Genomic DNA, 12,971 nt, shown 5'->3' with positions numbered 1-12,971 from the left:
GAAGGCACTGAGGAGGGCAGAAGTGATTCCTACTGACTTAATGAGGTTAGCGCTGCCGTCACCCCACTTTTCCGTGTCACCGTGTTAATTCGAGTGGAGTCCCCTGAGTCCCCGCCGACAGGAATAGATTTCCAGAGAAAACCTGCAAGTGTGTGGATGTAGTCTCCCCTCCCCCAATTAGCAGCTCCTAATTATGGGGGGGGGTGCTTGTTCTTCTAGAGATCGAGTAGGATGTAGGGTTAGAGTTCCAGAGAGGCTCGTTCTAGAATTTGGCAGGATGTTACAACATAGAGGTCAAAGGTCACTGCACTTCTAAGCTCAGGCAGGAGGAGCCTTGAAAGTGGGCTAAAAACCCTACCTTATTATATTGACCTCTAAGAAAAGCCCAGAGCACAGCTGCACCATGAGGGAACCCAGCTTTGTCTGTCTACACACAGGCTGCCAGAACCCATAAACCAGACACATCTATAGAACCTTCCTCCTCTGAATGGCCCTCCCGCGCCTACCCAGAGTTAATATCTTCTCAGGATACACACGCACACCAGGACCACAGACCCTCTGCTCTGGGCTGCCACTCTCACCCAGTTCTCTCCCTTTAGCTCTTGGGTTCCTCTGTTGTAATGGAAGGCTCTGGACCACCACAAAGAGAGCCTGCCTTCTCTCCATGATGGCTGTGTAGCCAGCCAGGGAGGTAGCAGGGCCCAGGTCTTTCCTGCCTGCTTCTGTTTCTTCCCGTGTTGTAAGGAGCTCACATGTGTCCTCTGTAAAGGGCTGTTTTAATGTCTGTTACTCCCTGGTGATGTTTGGTACCCACGAGGCTCATCCTAGCCTCTGGTTACTTGTCTTCGAAGACTCAGAGATGCCCACCGTATACGCCAGCTTGGCTGGTAGACTCTTCCTCCACAGATATTTTCATCCCTTGTGTCATGGTGCACTCCTTTGGGGACAGTCACCCACGTGCCCTGTCTGTCACCACACAAGTACCTTCCTGTGTAGCCATCAGTAGTGGCAGAGAGTGCTGTCCCATCCTGGACCCCATAGCCTGGCCACTGTCACCCCACACTGGGGCCCTGGCAGTATTTTCAGACCTCTGCAGACCCCAGGCACTCTTGTGGGCAGTGTCTTGAGAGCTAATGGCTATTGATCCCAGCCTGGCTGGGAACGTGTTCGTCTTGCCCACTTTTCGGGAAGCGCTCCCAGCTGTAGCCTGCCCCGCTCACCCCAGGGAAGAGAGAGCCAGCCTCCATTGCACACAGGGCTGGCTGCCAGCCATGCAACACCTCCAGAGCCCGACACCTACTGGAGGAGACAGTGGCCAGCCTGCAGGAGGGAAAGGAAGCCTGCACTGCCAGCTGTAGGTTTCAGGTCCCCTTTCCCTAAGCTGTGTCTCTTCGTGAGCTGTGCCTCTTTTGCAGCCCCCAAACATTTTCCTGGAAAAACAGGTCTTTCACACGGCCCCAACCCCATCTGTTTCAGTATCAAGAGCCCTGCAGATAGCACCCCACTCCCATCCCAAAACTGTGAGCAGTGGTGAATGTCAGTCCTACCATGAAACAGTCTGTACGTCACTGCTAAGCCTGAGTCAGGAGCCAGCCAGCCCCAGGGCTGCTACAGAAGCAATGCTGATAGGGTAGGGCTCAACCCAGCAAGGCCCAGTAAGCCTTGGCTTGCCTCTTAGAAGCCAGGGCCCCTACTGTGACCTCTGTAGGCACAGCTGGGAACAGGAGCAGCAGCTGCAGGGAGGCAGAGCAATCAGGACAACTAGGAAAATATCTGCACAGAGCTGAGAAATGCCACACAGAAAAGGAGTGTGATAAGGTGGAGCCTCGCCCAATAAGCAAGGCTTTGTCTGACTGTGTGCAGCCAACACGGCACCTGCCCAGGGAGACAACACCCAGCCACACACTGGTGCAGATGATCCAAGATGGGATAGATACTGTTTCCCTCATTCTGTCTGTCAGTCTGTCTGTCTGTCTGTCTGTGTCTGTGTGTGTGTGTGTGTGTTCCTGTGTGTATGTCTGTCTGTTTGTCTCTTTCTGTCTCTGTCCTGTCTATCTGTCTGTCTATCTATCTATCTATCTGGGATTCTCTGGGATGCTCTGTGTGTCTCTTTGTGTCTATTTTCTCCATCTGTCTCTCTGTGTCTGTCTGCCTCTCTCTTTCTGTCTCTGTCTGTCTCTATCTCTCTGTGTGTGTGTCTATCTCTGTGTCTGTCTCTCTTCCTTTCTCTCTCTCTGTGTCTATGTCTCCTCTCTCTCTCTCTCTCTCTCTCTCTCTCTCTCTGTGTGTGTGTGTGTGTGTGTGTGTGTCCCTCCCTCCCAGGGATCCCATTGCCCATTGGTCTCTCCAGACCCCCTCTGAGCCCCTTCCCTAACTCAGCCACAGGTACAGTAAATATTCCATATTCCAAGCACTTACTATGAACTAAGCCATGTGCTAGGTGCAGACAGTGCGTACATGACAGTCTTCACACAAAGATAACTGTGGGGAAGGCCACTGTGGAAGGACCAGCCACAGGTTCCTGGCAGTGCACACACACACACACACACACACACACACACACACACACACACAGAGGCAGTGCTCACTTGGAGGTGATCCCCCGCAGTGCTCAGGCAAGGAGAGATGACCCAGGGTGGGAGGACTTTGCAGTCATCTCAAACCCCTATCCTTAGTGGGCCCTTCCTTTGGCCCCCAGAGGGGCCAGCCCTCACCTAGGGCCACTCAGCCCACCCCCAGGGCCACCCAATACCTCTTCATCTCCAAGCCTGATTTCTCCTGGGCAAACACTAGGCTGGTTCCTTTCTAGAAAACTGAAAGTCTCAGGGTCTCACCAATACAGCTGACCCAACTGAAGTAGGAACTTCCAACTTGCACCATCTAGTGACACTTCAGGGGCCACCGTGTAGCATCTGGGCATACATGGTGCTCAGGCCAGGCGACAAGGACGGGGGCCTGGATTGCAGACCCCTACCTCACCAGTACCTGCCACTGCCCATCTCAGACAGAGCCGGACATGGCTCCCTCTCCCTCCTGCAGCCTCGATGCTCACTGGTTCCCACTTATGCCCCTGTAGTGCCACCAGCAGAAGCGTTGCACACACATTCTTTCTCCCTGGATACATAGGTTTGTTGTTTTTTTTTTTTTTTTCAGCCGTGCCAGTGACCACTATCAGGGCTACCATCTATGTCCCCATCCCTTTCGACAGACACTGTTGATCTTGGTCTCCGAGAGTGAATTCGGGATCTAGACTGAGTGATGAATGGTTCTGGATGCATAAGCTGTGAACCTCACACTCCCAATAAGCCCACCACCTCTCCTGCCCTATTGCAGAAGCTCCAAACTGTGTGACAGGCTGTCACGATGCACAGAGCCCAGAGACCTCTGCTGGTGCAGCAGGATTTCCAATGCAAACCGTGCTCAATAGGTCCCCTTTCCCTGGCCTTGAGGATAAACATGGCCTCCCAGCCGGGCCCCTGGCTCGTGGGGGTAAGGCGATGCTGTGGCAGGCGCCCACTTAGAGCTTGCTTCCGTGACAGGTGTGCCTTGTGCTTCTTCCCTGGGATGGCCTTTTGCCTGGATTCCCCTGACACCCTCACGAGAGCACTATGACATGGCATCTCAGCCGCCGCTGGGCAGCTCCACCATCCTTCAGCATGCTCCCCGTGCTCCCAGTTACACTGTGCTGCTTGGGGACAGTGCTCCCTCCTGCCTGCAGTCCAGCTTGGCCCGCTTCTCTTGCACTTGCTGGGGCAGAGGTGGGCGAGCTTGTCTCCCAGCAAGCACAATTTTAAGGACAGGAGTCTCAGGCCAAGGGTGTTTCACCCAGGACTTGGGCACAGTCCGATGGCAATTCTCCTTGAAGTTTGTTACTTCTGCATCCGCCCCCTGCCCTGCAGCCAGCCGGCCAGCCTAGGGCCCCAGCAGTACTGACAAGCTCTCTAAACCACCACGCTCAGCATTTCCCATCTGGACAGTGGCAACTCCAGGCGCCATCATGCTGTCCATGACATACAGCGAGAGTCTGCGGAGCGTAAGCAGCAGATGCCATTCAGACTGGACCCTGCATCCAGTCCGCCAGACAGACACCCTGGAGCTGCAGCGGCTGAGGGAGGTGCGGGCAGCCGCCCAGGCCAGGAACATGGAGAGCTTCCTCCAAATGCACGGCCTTTCCCTGGACGGCTGCACCGCCCAGCGCACAGGCATGAAGTATCGGTAAGGGCTGGGATGGATAGAGATGGGGGTGGGTAAGGAGTCCCCAGGACATCTGAGGAGGACCTCAAGGAGGCGCTGCAGGAGAGATGACACGGCTCTGGAAACATGGGCCACAGCTCAGCTCTGTTGTGACTCGCGGTGAATATTTTCAGTTTGGAAATCTCCGTGAGGAGAGTGAATGTCTGCTGTAGTTCTAGCTGTCTGGAAGTAAGCATTACTGAGCTTAGAGTTTTGTCTGAGTTTTTCCATGCGGGGAAAACCTTGCTGAGCAGATAAAGGCTGTTTTCATTTGTCTCTGGCAACTTCACCAGGACAAATTAGCTGCTAGAGGTTGGCTGAGCACGAATTAGTGAAAACACTTCACTGGGGCTGGAGAGATGGTTCGTCAGCTAAAGGCACTGACTGTTTTAACAAATATCTGAGTTCAGCTTCCAACACCAAAGTAGGGCAGTCCACAACTTCCTGTAACTCCGCCAGAGCATCTGCCACCTGCTGGCCTCAGTAAGTACTGCATGCATGCGCACACAGTTACAAATAAATATTCTTAAAAATGGGACTGGCGAGATGGCTCAGAAGTTACAGACACTGGCTGCTCTTGCAAAGGACTCAGATTTGGTTCCCAGCACCCACATAGTGGCTCATTACCATCCATAACTCCAGTTCCTAGGAATCCAGTGCCTCCTGCTGACCTCTACAGGCAAAACACACAAACACATAAAATAAACAAACAAACAAACAAACCTGGGGAAAAAATTAGAAGAAAATACTTCAGTTCACCATCTCTAATACAAACTCACTCTGGAAAGAAAAAAAAAGCCCATATTATATTCTCTGAACAAAGAAATGTGACCTTCACATCCTAAAATTGAGCTGAATCTATGATACGTGGTTTTCTTCAGGTCTCCTCAGAATTGGCTGCATCCAACTGTAACTATGGCAACAAAGGCTGTGGATAAAGGTTCAGTCTATCTCAATGACCTGCATGTAGGATAAGTTTTCTTAGATTCTCAGAAGAACCTTTCTGAGCAACGCATGCCTCTCTGGATTCAGCACCCAGGACAGCTCCTGAGCACAGATGGCGGTGCCAATTGGCAGTTCTGTTTACAAACACATAGAGATTGCAACTGTGCACCTTTCCTGTCTTTAAGCTCCGGAGCCAGTTAGTCAAAGGGGACTGTCTCCTCCAGTCCTTGTAGGATAGCCAGTGTGTGAATGAAAATACAGGCTGCCTATCCAATTAGAGTCTCAGGTAGACAGCAAGTATCCATCAGTATGCCCCGTGCAATAGTTGGCATATACTTATAATTAAAAGTTACATGTCTGTCTGGGGTTCAAGTCTTCTGTTTTAGCTCCATGGTTTGGAGTGGAGTAAGGACTTCTCTTGTGCCCTCCTCTCTTATGGACAATGTGTTGGGTCCATTTGGGCCATTGTAGTTTAAAGAAACAAAGCACTTCTGATAGACCCTGCGTCAGCAGGGTCTTGAAGTCTTTGTATTCTGAGTCGGCTGTGAGGGAAGGACCCTTGGTCATTCCAGTGGCCAAGGCTGGGCTTGTGACAGTCATAGAAACTGTTTGAGAGAGACCCTGAACCTTGTTTGTTTTGCGTTAGCTGTTCATGGGGACCTAGCGGGTACTTGGCAACCGCTTACTGAGAGGACGTTGGCACTAGATCCTTGGCTGGAACCTGGAGGTGCTGTATGAACAAGGGGAGCAGGGGCTGCATTCTTGTGCCCACACATCTTGAGGCAGAGGGGAAGGAGAAATGAAACAAGATCCCAAGATCCTTTTCAGTAGCACCTCCGTCCTGAAGCTGGAAAGTGTGGTGGGGGAGGGTACGGGGGAGGCTGTGGCAGCGAAGCTGCTCTGAGAAGGTGACATGAGAGCTGAGTCCTGAACAGTCTGAGATCCCATCATAAGACATGGTGGAGAGGCTCCCAGGCACATTGCAGGGGGTGAGAGAAGGGCTGGGTGACTGAGCTGAGGAGACCGGGGTGTGGAGGGACTAGATCATGCACTGTGGATAGTGATGATGGGTCCCGTTTGCCTAATCTAGTCCGGTAGCCGGATTGTATATACGAGCTAAACCTCAGAAAATTACCTTATTTGGGTCACCTTATAGGGTCCTTCATTAGTGTGCTCAGGTGAAGGGATACAGGACACTGGAAGGCCATGTGATTGATGCAAGGAATGGCAGGGAGTCCCAGGAAGACACACTATTCACTAACATCTTTGAAGGGAGCACAGCCCTGCTGGCTCCTGCCTGCCAGCCGTCTGGCCTCCAGACTGTGAGTAGTCAAGTCCCTGTTGTTTTAAGCCTGTTTGTGACTCTCCACTGTGTGAGCCCCAGGAAGCTAGCAAAGACGGGATGGTATGTCTCTGCCTGAGGCTCCAAAAATAGTGTTCAGACTGCACCTGGGTCGCGACCATGTGCAGCTGGCATCCTGGGAGGCAGCCCGCTCTCCAAGGAGGAAGGAAACCAGAAAACAATTCTCCCCTGGGCAGGGTGAGGATTATCTCACCCACAGGGACCCTGATGTGTCTGGTGACCTCAGTGTGGCTGCCCTCAAACGAGGTGGCTGTGCCGGCACTCACTAAAAACCCTAGCACACTGCCGACAGGAGCTGAAGTCATCTGAGAGGAGGGAACCTTGTTAGACGTGAGAAAAAGCATTTCCACCACTGTCTGATTAGAAAAAGCTGTACTTACAAAGTCCCCTAAGTCAGGGTTTCTGAGAGCAGCTTATCACTGGCTTTAGAAAACAGCTGTCAAGATAATTGTTATCACCTGAACCAAAGAGTGGCTGACTAAGGGCTCAAGGCTTCCCATAGGGTAGGTAAGAGCAAGAATACGTCATGTGGAAGGTGAGCCGTCACAGGTGTTCCGGAGTTTAGCAAGGTAAAGAAGTGGGTACACATCAAGGGGTTATAAAATGTTGGAAAACGTGGGTTGCAGGATCCCCTTAGATTTAGGAAACAGAAAGTTATTCTTGTAGGATATGGAGACTTAATAACAATGTATAACAATGTGACTCCTTAACAACAATGTCTCTGTTTTGGTTTCGCCCAGCACTTGGGAGGCAGAGATAGATCTCTGAGTTCAAGACTTGCAGTTGTTTCAGGACAGCCATGGCTACAGAGAGAAACCCTGGGGCCAGGCGGGGGTGGGGTAGGGTGGGATGGGTCATAAGATCAAGTTGTAGACAAACCTGTATGGCATTTTCTTAATTAGGGATTAATGAGGGAGGGCCCAGCCCATTATGCATGGGGCCACCCCCTGGGCTGGCAGTCCTGGGTTCTATAAGAGAGCAGGCTGAGCAAGCCATGGGGAGCAAGCCAGTAAGCAGCATCCCTCCATGGTCTCTGCATCAGCACCTGCTCCCTGCCCTGCTGAGTTCCTGCCCTGACTTCCTCTGGTGATGAACAGCAATGTGGAAGTGTAAGCTGAATAAACCCTTTCCTCCCCAGCTTGCTCTTTGGTCATGGTGTTTCCTCAACACCTTGAAGCTGTAGGATACTGCTGAGCATCTTCTATGTTGGTGACCACCTTGGGACTCAGTTAAGCTTGAACTTAAATATTAACATAAAAAGACAAAGGCTGTGTGACCTCGAGCAAGGAGCAAGCCACTTGGCCTCACCGTGTCTTAGCTTCCTTATTTGAAGCAGAAGTAGAGTCCCCGCCTCACAGAGCTGTCCCTGAGCATTCTGTGAGGTAATAAAGTCACCATGATTCCAGGCCTGGCTCCCGGTGGGAGAGAAACTGGGAGAACTGGTAGGAGAGAAATTCCCACCTCAAGGACCTTTTTGTCTTCCAGAATCTTCCACTTCCAATGGCTTTGTGTTTGATCCCCATCACCAGGAGTTATTTAAGTACAGCGACTTTTGTGTTCTCACAGACTTGTGCAGAAATTTACCACAAGCTGACCGGAGAGGTGACTCAGTAGGTCAAGGGACCTGCCCCACTAGCCTGGTGACATGAATTCAATCCCCCAAACCCACATAACAGTGGACAGAAAAAACAGATGCCATAAAAGCTGTCCTCTGACCTCTACACATACACCTACCTCCATGCCCACAGGCAGTAATAATGAGACTATAAAATCAGGACTTGGCATATTTTCATCAGCACCCCCTCTCACCAAGAAATTGCTGTATTCCTTGTCCCTTCCTACTCCCCTCCCACCCTGGCAACCGTCAGTCCACCGTGTGGGTTTTCCCTAGTTTTAGCCTCTCGTGGAAACGAATGACGAGGTGTGGCCTTTTACAATCTGCTTCTTTCGCTTGGCAGCTCGGGGGTTTGTTCATCCATGTCGTAGCACGTCTCTGAATTTCTTTTGATGGCTGAAGGATATTCTGTTGTGTGATGGACTGCGTGTAGGTCAGCCGTTTTTGAGTTCATGGGCATTCCAGTTGTTCCCATCCTTTGACGACGGTGAGAAGTGTTACCGTGGACATTGATGTTCTCAATTTCCTGGGCTCATATGACTTGCGTTCTCTGTGAACATACTGAGGAGTGGGTTCCCTGCTTCTGCCATGACTGACTCTCCTGGCTTCCCCCACCCCCTGCCGTTTATGGCACACTGTGTGGTTAAGAGCGACTATGGCGGAGCCCTGAGGCCCCAGCCCTTGTGAGATGCCATGGTTTGCCAGCACAGAGAAATGCATAAAGAAAGGAGCTGGGCTCCTGCTAGATCAGATGTGTAGCTCAAAGCTCTCACTTAAATATACCTGTGGCTGGAGAGGCGGGCCAGAGGTTGGAAGTGCACTCGACTCACGCAAATGACCCAAATATGATTTCCAGTACCCATGTCAGGTGGTTCACAACCACCTGAAACTTCAACTCTAGGTATGCCATGTTTTCTCTGGCCTCTCTGGATAGCCACACACACACACACACACACACACACACACACACACACACACACACATACACACACACACATGCACACGAGAACGCGCAGATGCACACACATGCACGCTCGTGTGCACACACAAACATGTACGCATGCATACCCACATACAGACACACATGTACACATTAAAAATAAAAATAAGTTGTTTAAAAAAGTCTCCAGCCGTGAGTGGTGGTACACACCTTTAATCCCAGCACTTGGGAGGCAGAGGCAGGTGAATTTCTGAGTTCAAGGCCAGCCTGGTCTACAGAGTGAGTTCCAGGACAGTCAGGGCTATACAGAGAAACCCTGTCTCGAAGGAAAAAAAAAAGTCTCCAGGGCTCACTGCAAGTCCAGGAGGTCTCGGGACTCTGCACTCGTAACAGGCTTCCCTCACGCCCTGATCGGATGCTGTTTGCCGAGTGCTGTACAGGCTGCTCTGTGCCTTGCATCCAGCAGAGTGCAAAGCTCTACAGAATAAGTACACAGAGAAGGGTGTGTGCTTAACAATCCCGTGAGCTGTTGGCCAGAGTTAAGCTCCATTTTTCCATCTGGACTCAGGCTTTGCATATTCGGAGGAGGCTGCCATACCAAGCTCTGTCTCCCTTGATCCAAAGAAAGAGTAATCCATAGGGGGGTCAGGGAGGAAACAGGCTTTGACCTCTGCAGCCTCTTCAGCAACCACGGCCCCATGAAAGCCCAGGGCTGTCCTCTGTGAGCCCCAGGGTCCAGGCTTCAGAAGAAACCTAACTACCCTTCTCCCCACCCCTCTTCCAGCTTATTTGCCTGGAAAATGACCCAGCCTCTCTGGAGCACAGGGCCTCAGGCCAGCAGCCCTGCAGCCTAAGTGGGTTGCTGGCAGTAGGGGAACAGGGCTAGGCCTGTGCTGGCTTCTGTAGGTGGCGCCTGTGTGACCTTCCAGGACAGCCTTGGTAAGGACACCAACTCTACCCTCCCAACCTCTGTGCCCACATCCAGTTCTACCCTGGGGGGCTGGGCCCTCCTCTGTGTTAGGGATGAGCTCATGGGGACCGGAGGCTTTGCTGGCCTGGGGAGGGAGCGTACGGGGCGGGGAGCCACAGTACGGGGCCTGCAGCAGATTCAATTGCTCAGTTGTTTGCCTGCCTGCTTGTTTGGTTTTGATCCCAAGCACTTAACCAGAATCAGGCTCAGGGCCTGACCTAGAACACGGCTTCGGATCTTTATTCCTAAGGGTAGTGACGTGCCCAGTGAGCACGAGTTGTCACTCTTGAGGTCCGTGCCCAAAGGCAGAGCACGGGCTAGGAGATGGCTCTGTCAGGAACACGCCTGCCACATAAGTTAGGGGCCTGAGTTCAGATCCCCAAAAGCCATGGACAAAGCCAGGTAGGGCAGTGTGTACCCCAGTGCTTGGGGATGGGGCTCAGAGACAAGTGGATCCCTGAGACAGGCTAGATGGTCAGCCTTGCCCAATCAGTGACTTCCAGGTTCAGTGAGAGATCTTCTTTATGCTGAGGGTGGCTGTGGGGAGGGGAGGGGCCTAAGCCATTCATTCATTCATTCATTCATTCATTCATTCTAGAAGCACTCACAGGTACCTGCTGTGAGATGCTAAGCATTACACAAGTGCTTCTCGGGCCCTTCGTCCCTTTGACCCGGCTTCTTTCCTTGGTCATCCTGTCAGAGTGGACACTTTCCCCTCTGCTTTCCTGGTGGCTTGGCCCTGAGCAGGTAGAGATGAGCACTGGCTCCAGGGAGCCCCGACACACACCCGCCAGCCAGCCGTGCCTGCCCAGGCTCGGGGCTGCGGGTCAGCCTGGATCAGCCAGCACCAGGCCCCAGGGACCGGCAGGGCAGGCGGCTGTGCATCCTGCGTCATGAATAATGACTCCACTCTCCAGCACCGCCTGCCTGCGCGCCTCACTGGCCACTCACTGGCTCAGCAGGAGCCTCTGCCACCCCATGTGCAGATCCAGGATCCAGATCAGGCAGCAGCTGCTGCCTGAGACCCCTGAGCTGCCACCCCAGGAGAGAGCAGTCACAGTAGCTCTACTTAACCCCAGGTTACCACCCCAAGGAATACATCGCCCTTCGAGATCACAAGAAGCGACTCCACTCCTGGTAGAGGGAGGCAACTGTGCCCAGCCCGGCAGAGCACTCTTGGAGACATGGGATAGCCAGGACCAGAGCAGGGAGGTGCAGGCAAAACTCAAGTGGAGATGGGAGATATGGAAGAAGGGAGTAGACATGGCTCCTCCCTGCCGGACCTCCAACTCCCCCCCTCGATCTTCAACTCCTCTCGGATAAGGTCTTGTCTAGCATCGTCTGGAAATTTGATGCCCTCCGCTCGGCTGCACAGGCAGGTCCTCCGCTGCCCTCAGAAATCCTTGCTCTGAGCGAACGCCCGCCACTTCTTCACCTTCTGGGATCAAGTCTCATCGGAAGCAGAGAGTGGGGTTCCTAAGGGACAGACGACTTCGGAATCCATCAGGGGCTGAGACTGCCCTCAACATGCAGGTATCTTTCGTGTGTTCAGAGCACAGCCTCAAGAGCCGTGGCCCCGAAGACCGGCTGGGTCGCTCGGCAGCCAGCAGCCCCAGCCCAGGCACCCGTGGACGCTTCCGCGCTGTGGCCATGGTGGCCCGGAGCCTGGGACAGCTGTCCGTGCAGAGTGCCCCAAACAGCAACGACACCAGCTTGAAGCAGCCAGGGATGAAATATAGGTAGGCAGAGCAGTCAGTTCTGTGGGGTGGGGACTGACTGGGCTTCTCGCCTTCCTGCAGACCTCACCCTGGCATTTGGGGCAGCTTGTGACCAGGACCTCTTAGTGCCTGATAGACTTGCTAAAAAGTAAGCTGAGACTTGATCAACCCCATGTCTCCTCAACCTCGGGGGTCGCGGGGGGTGGGGGGTTATATAGTCACCCTCCTCCTCCTCCTCCTGTTTCCTTTCTGGACCCCAGCCACAGTGGTAAAACCACCTCATCAAAGTTCTCTGCTTGCCCTTCCTGGAGAGCATCAGCCACAAGCCCCTGACACCTCCTGTCCTTCCCTAAGATCACAGGTCCCAGAAGATGCTCTGTAAGAAGTAGGTGGAGTACCACCAGGGAAATGAACAAGCCTCTCTGGGGTCCAGACCAGCCTCCTCCATCAGGGATTCTGGCATGAGAGGGTTCTAGGCAGACTGTGCTGTGGGGAGCTCAGGCTGTCAGCTTATTCCTCTCCATGGTTTGGGGACTGCCCCTTCCCTCCTTGTCCTGTGTTCTGGGGAGGGTCCAGGTGTCCATGGCCTTTTTCTTCTTTCCACCTCTGCTGTCCACCTGGAGCTGGCTGCAGAGCTCCCACACGGGGAAGGAAGGGCCTGGCTTCATAGGAAGGATCCCCTGGGCCCATGTAAGACTCAGAGCCGAAGGGTCTGTGTGGAGGAAGGGGATGGGGGCCTCTCCACACAGGGTCTCCAGGGAAAAGGATCTTCCCGGATTTGTTCAGGCTGAACAGCTCAAAGGAGCCCTCTGGCCCTGAGGCAGCCCACTAAGGAAGGCTCCTTCCTCAAAGCAGGAGTCCGATGCAGCAGCTACCTGGTGACCTCACACAGCTGCAACATAGGTGGTCCTTGCAGAATATAGGAGGGTCGTCTGAGTTTATGATTGGTGTTACGATAGGCAGCTAAAACCTCCCCTGTACCAGCACTCAGAAGGTGGCCCCGATGTAAAGGAGTCACAGCCCAGAGGTCGCATCATGGTAAATGCTCGCACGAGGCTGGGGTCCTGGACATGCTCTCACACCCTGGCCTCCCGGGTCCCCGGGATGTTGGTTAGGTGGTCTTCAGCAAACCTCTTGGGTAAAGAACTCATTTCCCATCCTCTAGGCTTGACGGGGACAGTCAGAAT

General features: G+C 53.1%; 1 protein-coding gene across 15 annotated transcripts in view; it reads left to right on the top strand.

The window, feature by feature from the left end:
• The window catches only part of Kcnab2 (potassium voltage-gated channel, shaker-related subfamily, beta member 2), an 86,806-nt gene that overhangs the window by 47,730 nt on the left and 26,105 nt on the right, over positions 1 to 12,971 (top strand). Inside the window, exon 1 of one of the 15 annotated variants that reach the window (XM_011250197.3) lies at positions 8,998 to 11,805. The exons of 13 other annotated variants lie outside the window; for them this stretch is intronic. In XM_011250197.3, coding sequence (XP_011248499.1) covers positions 11,594 to 11,805 — 212 coding nt within the window. In that variant the 5' untranslated portion in view covers positions 8,998 to 11,593. Of the gene's footprint in view, positions 1 to 8,997; positions 11,806 to 12,971 lie in introns of those variants that run through there. One more of the 15 variants, XM_011250198.2, reaches the window with a different exon arrangement.

This window comes from Mus musculus, chromosome 4 (assembly GCF_000001635.26).
Source record: "Mus musculus strain C57BL/6J chromosome 4, GRCm38.p6 C57BL/6J".
NCBI lineage: Eukaryota > Metazoa > Chordata > Mammalia > Rodentia > Muridae > Mus > Mus musculus.
Note: the sequence above shows the minus strand (reverse complement) of the source record. Positions and strands in the feature narration are given on the sequence as shown.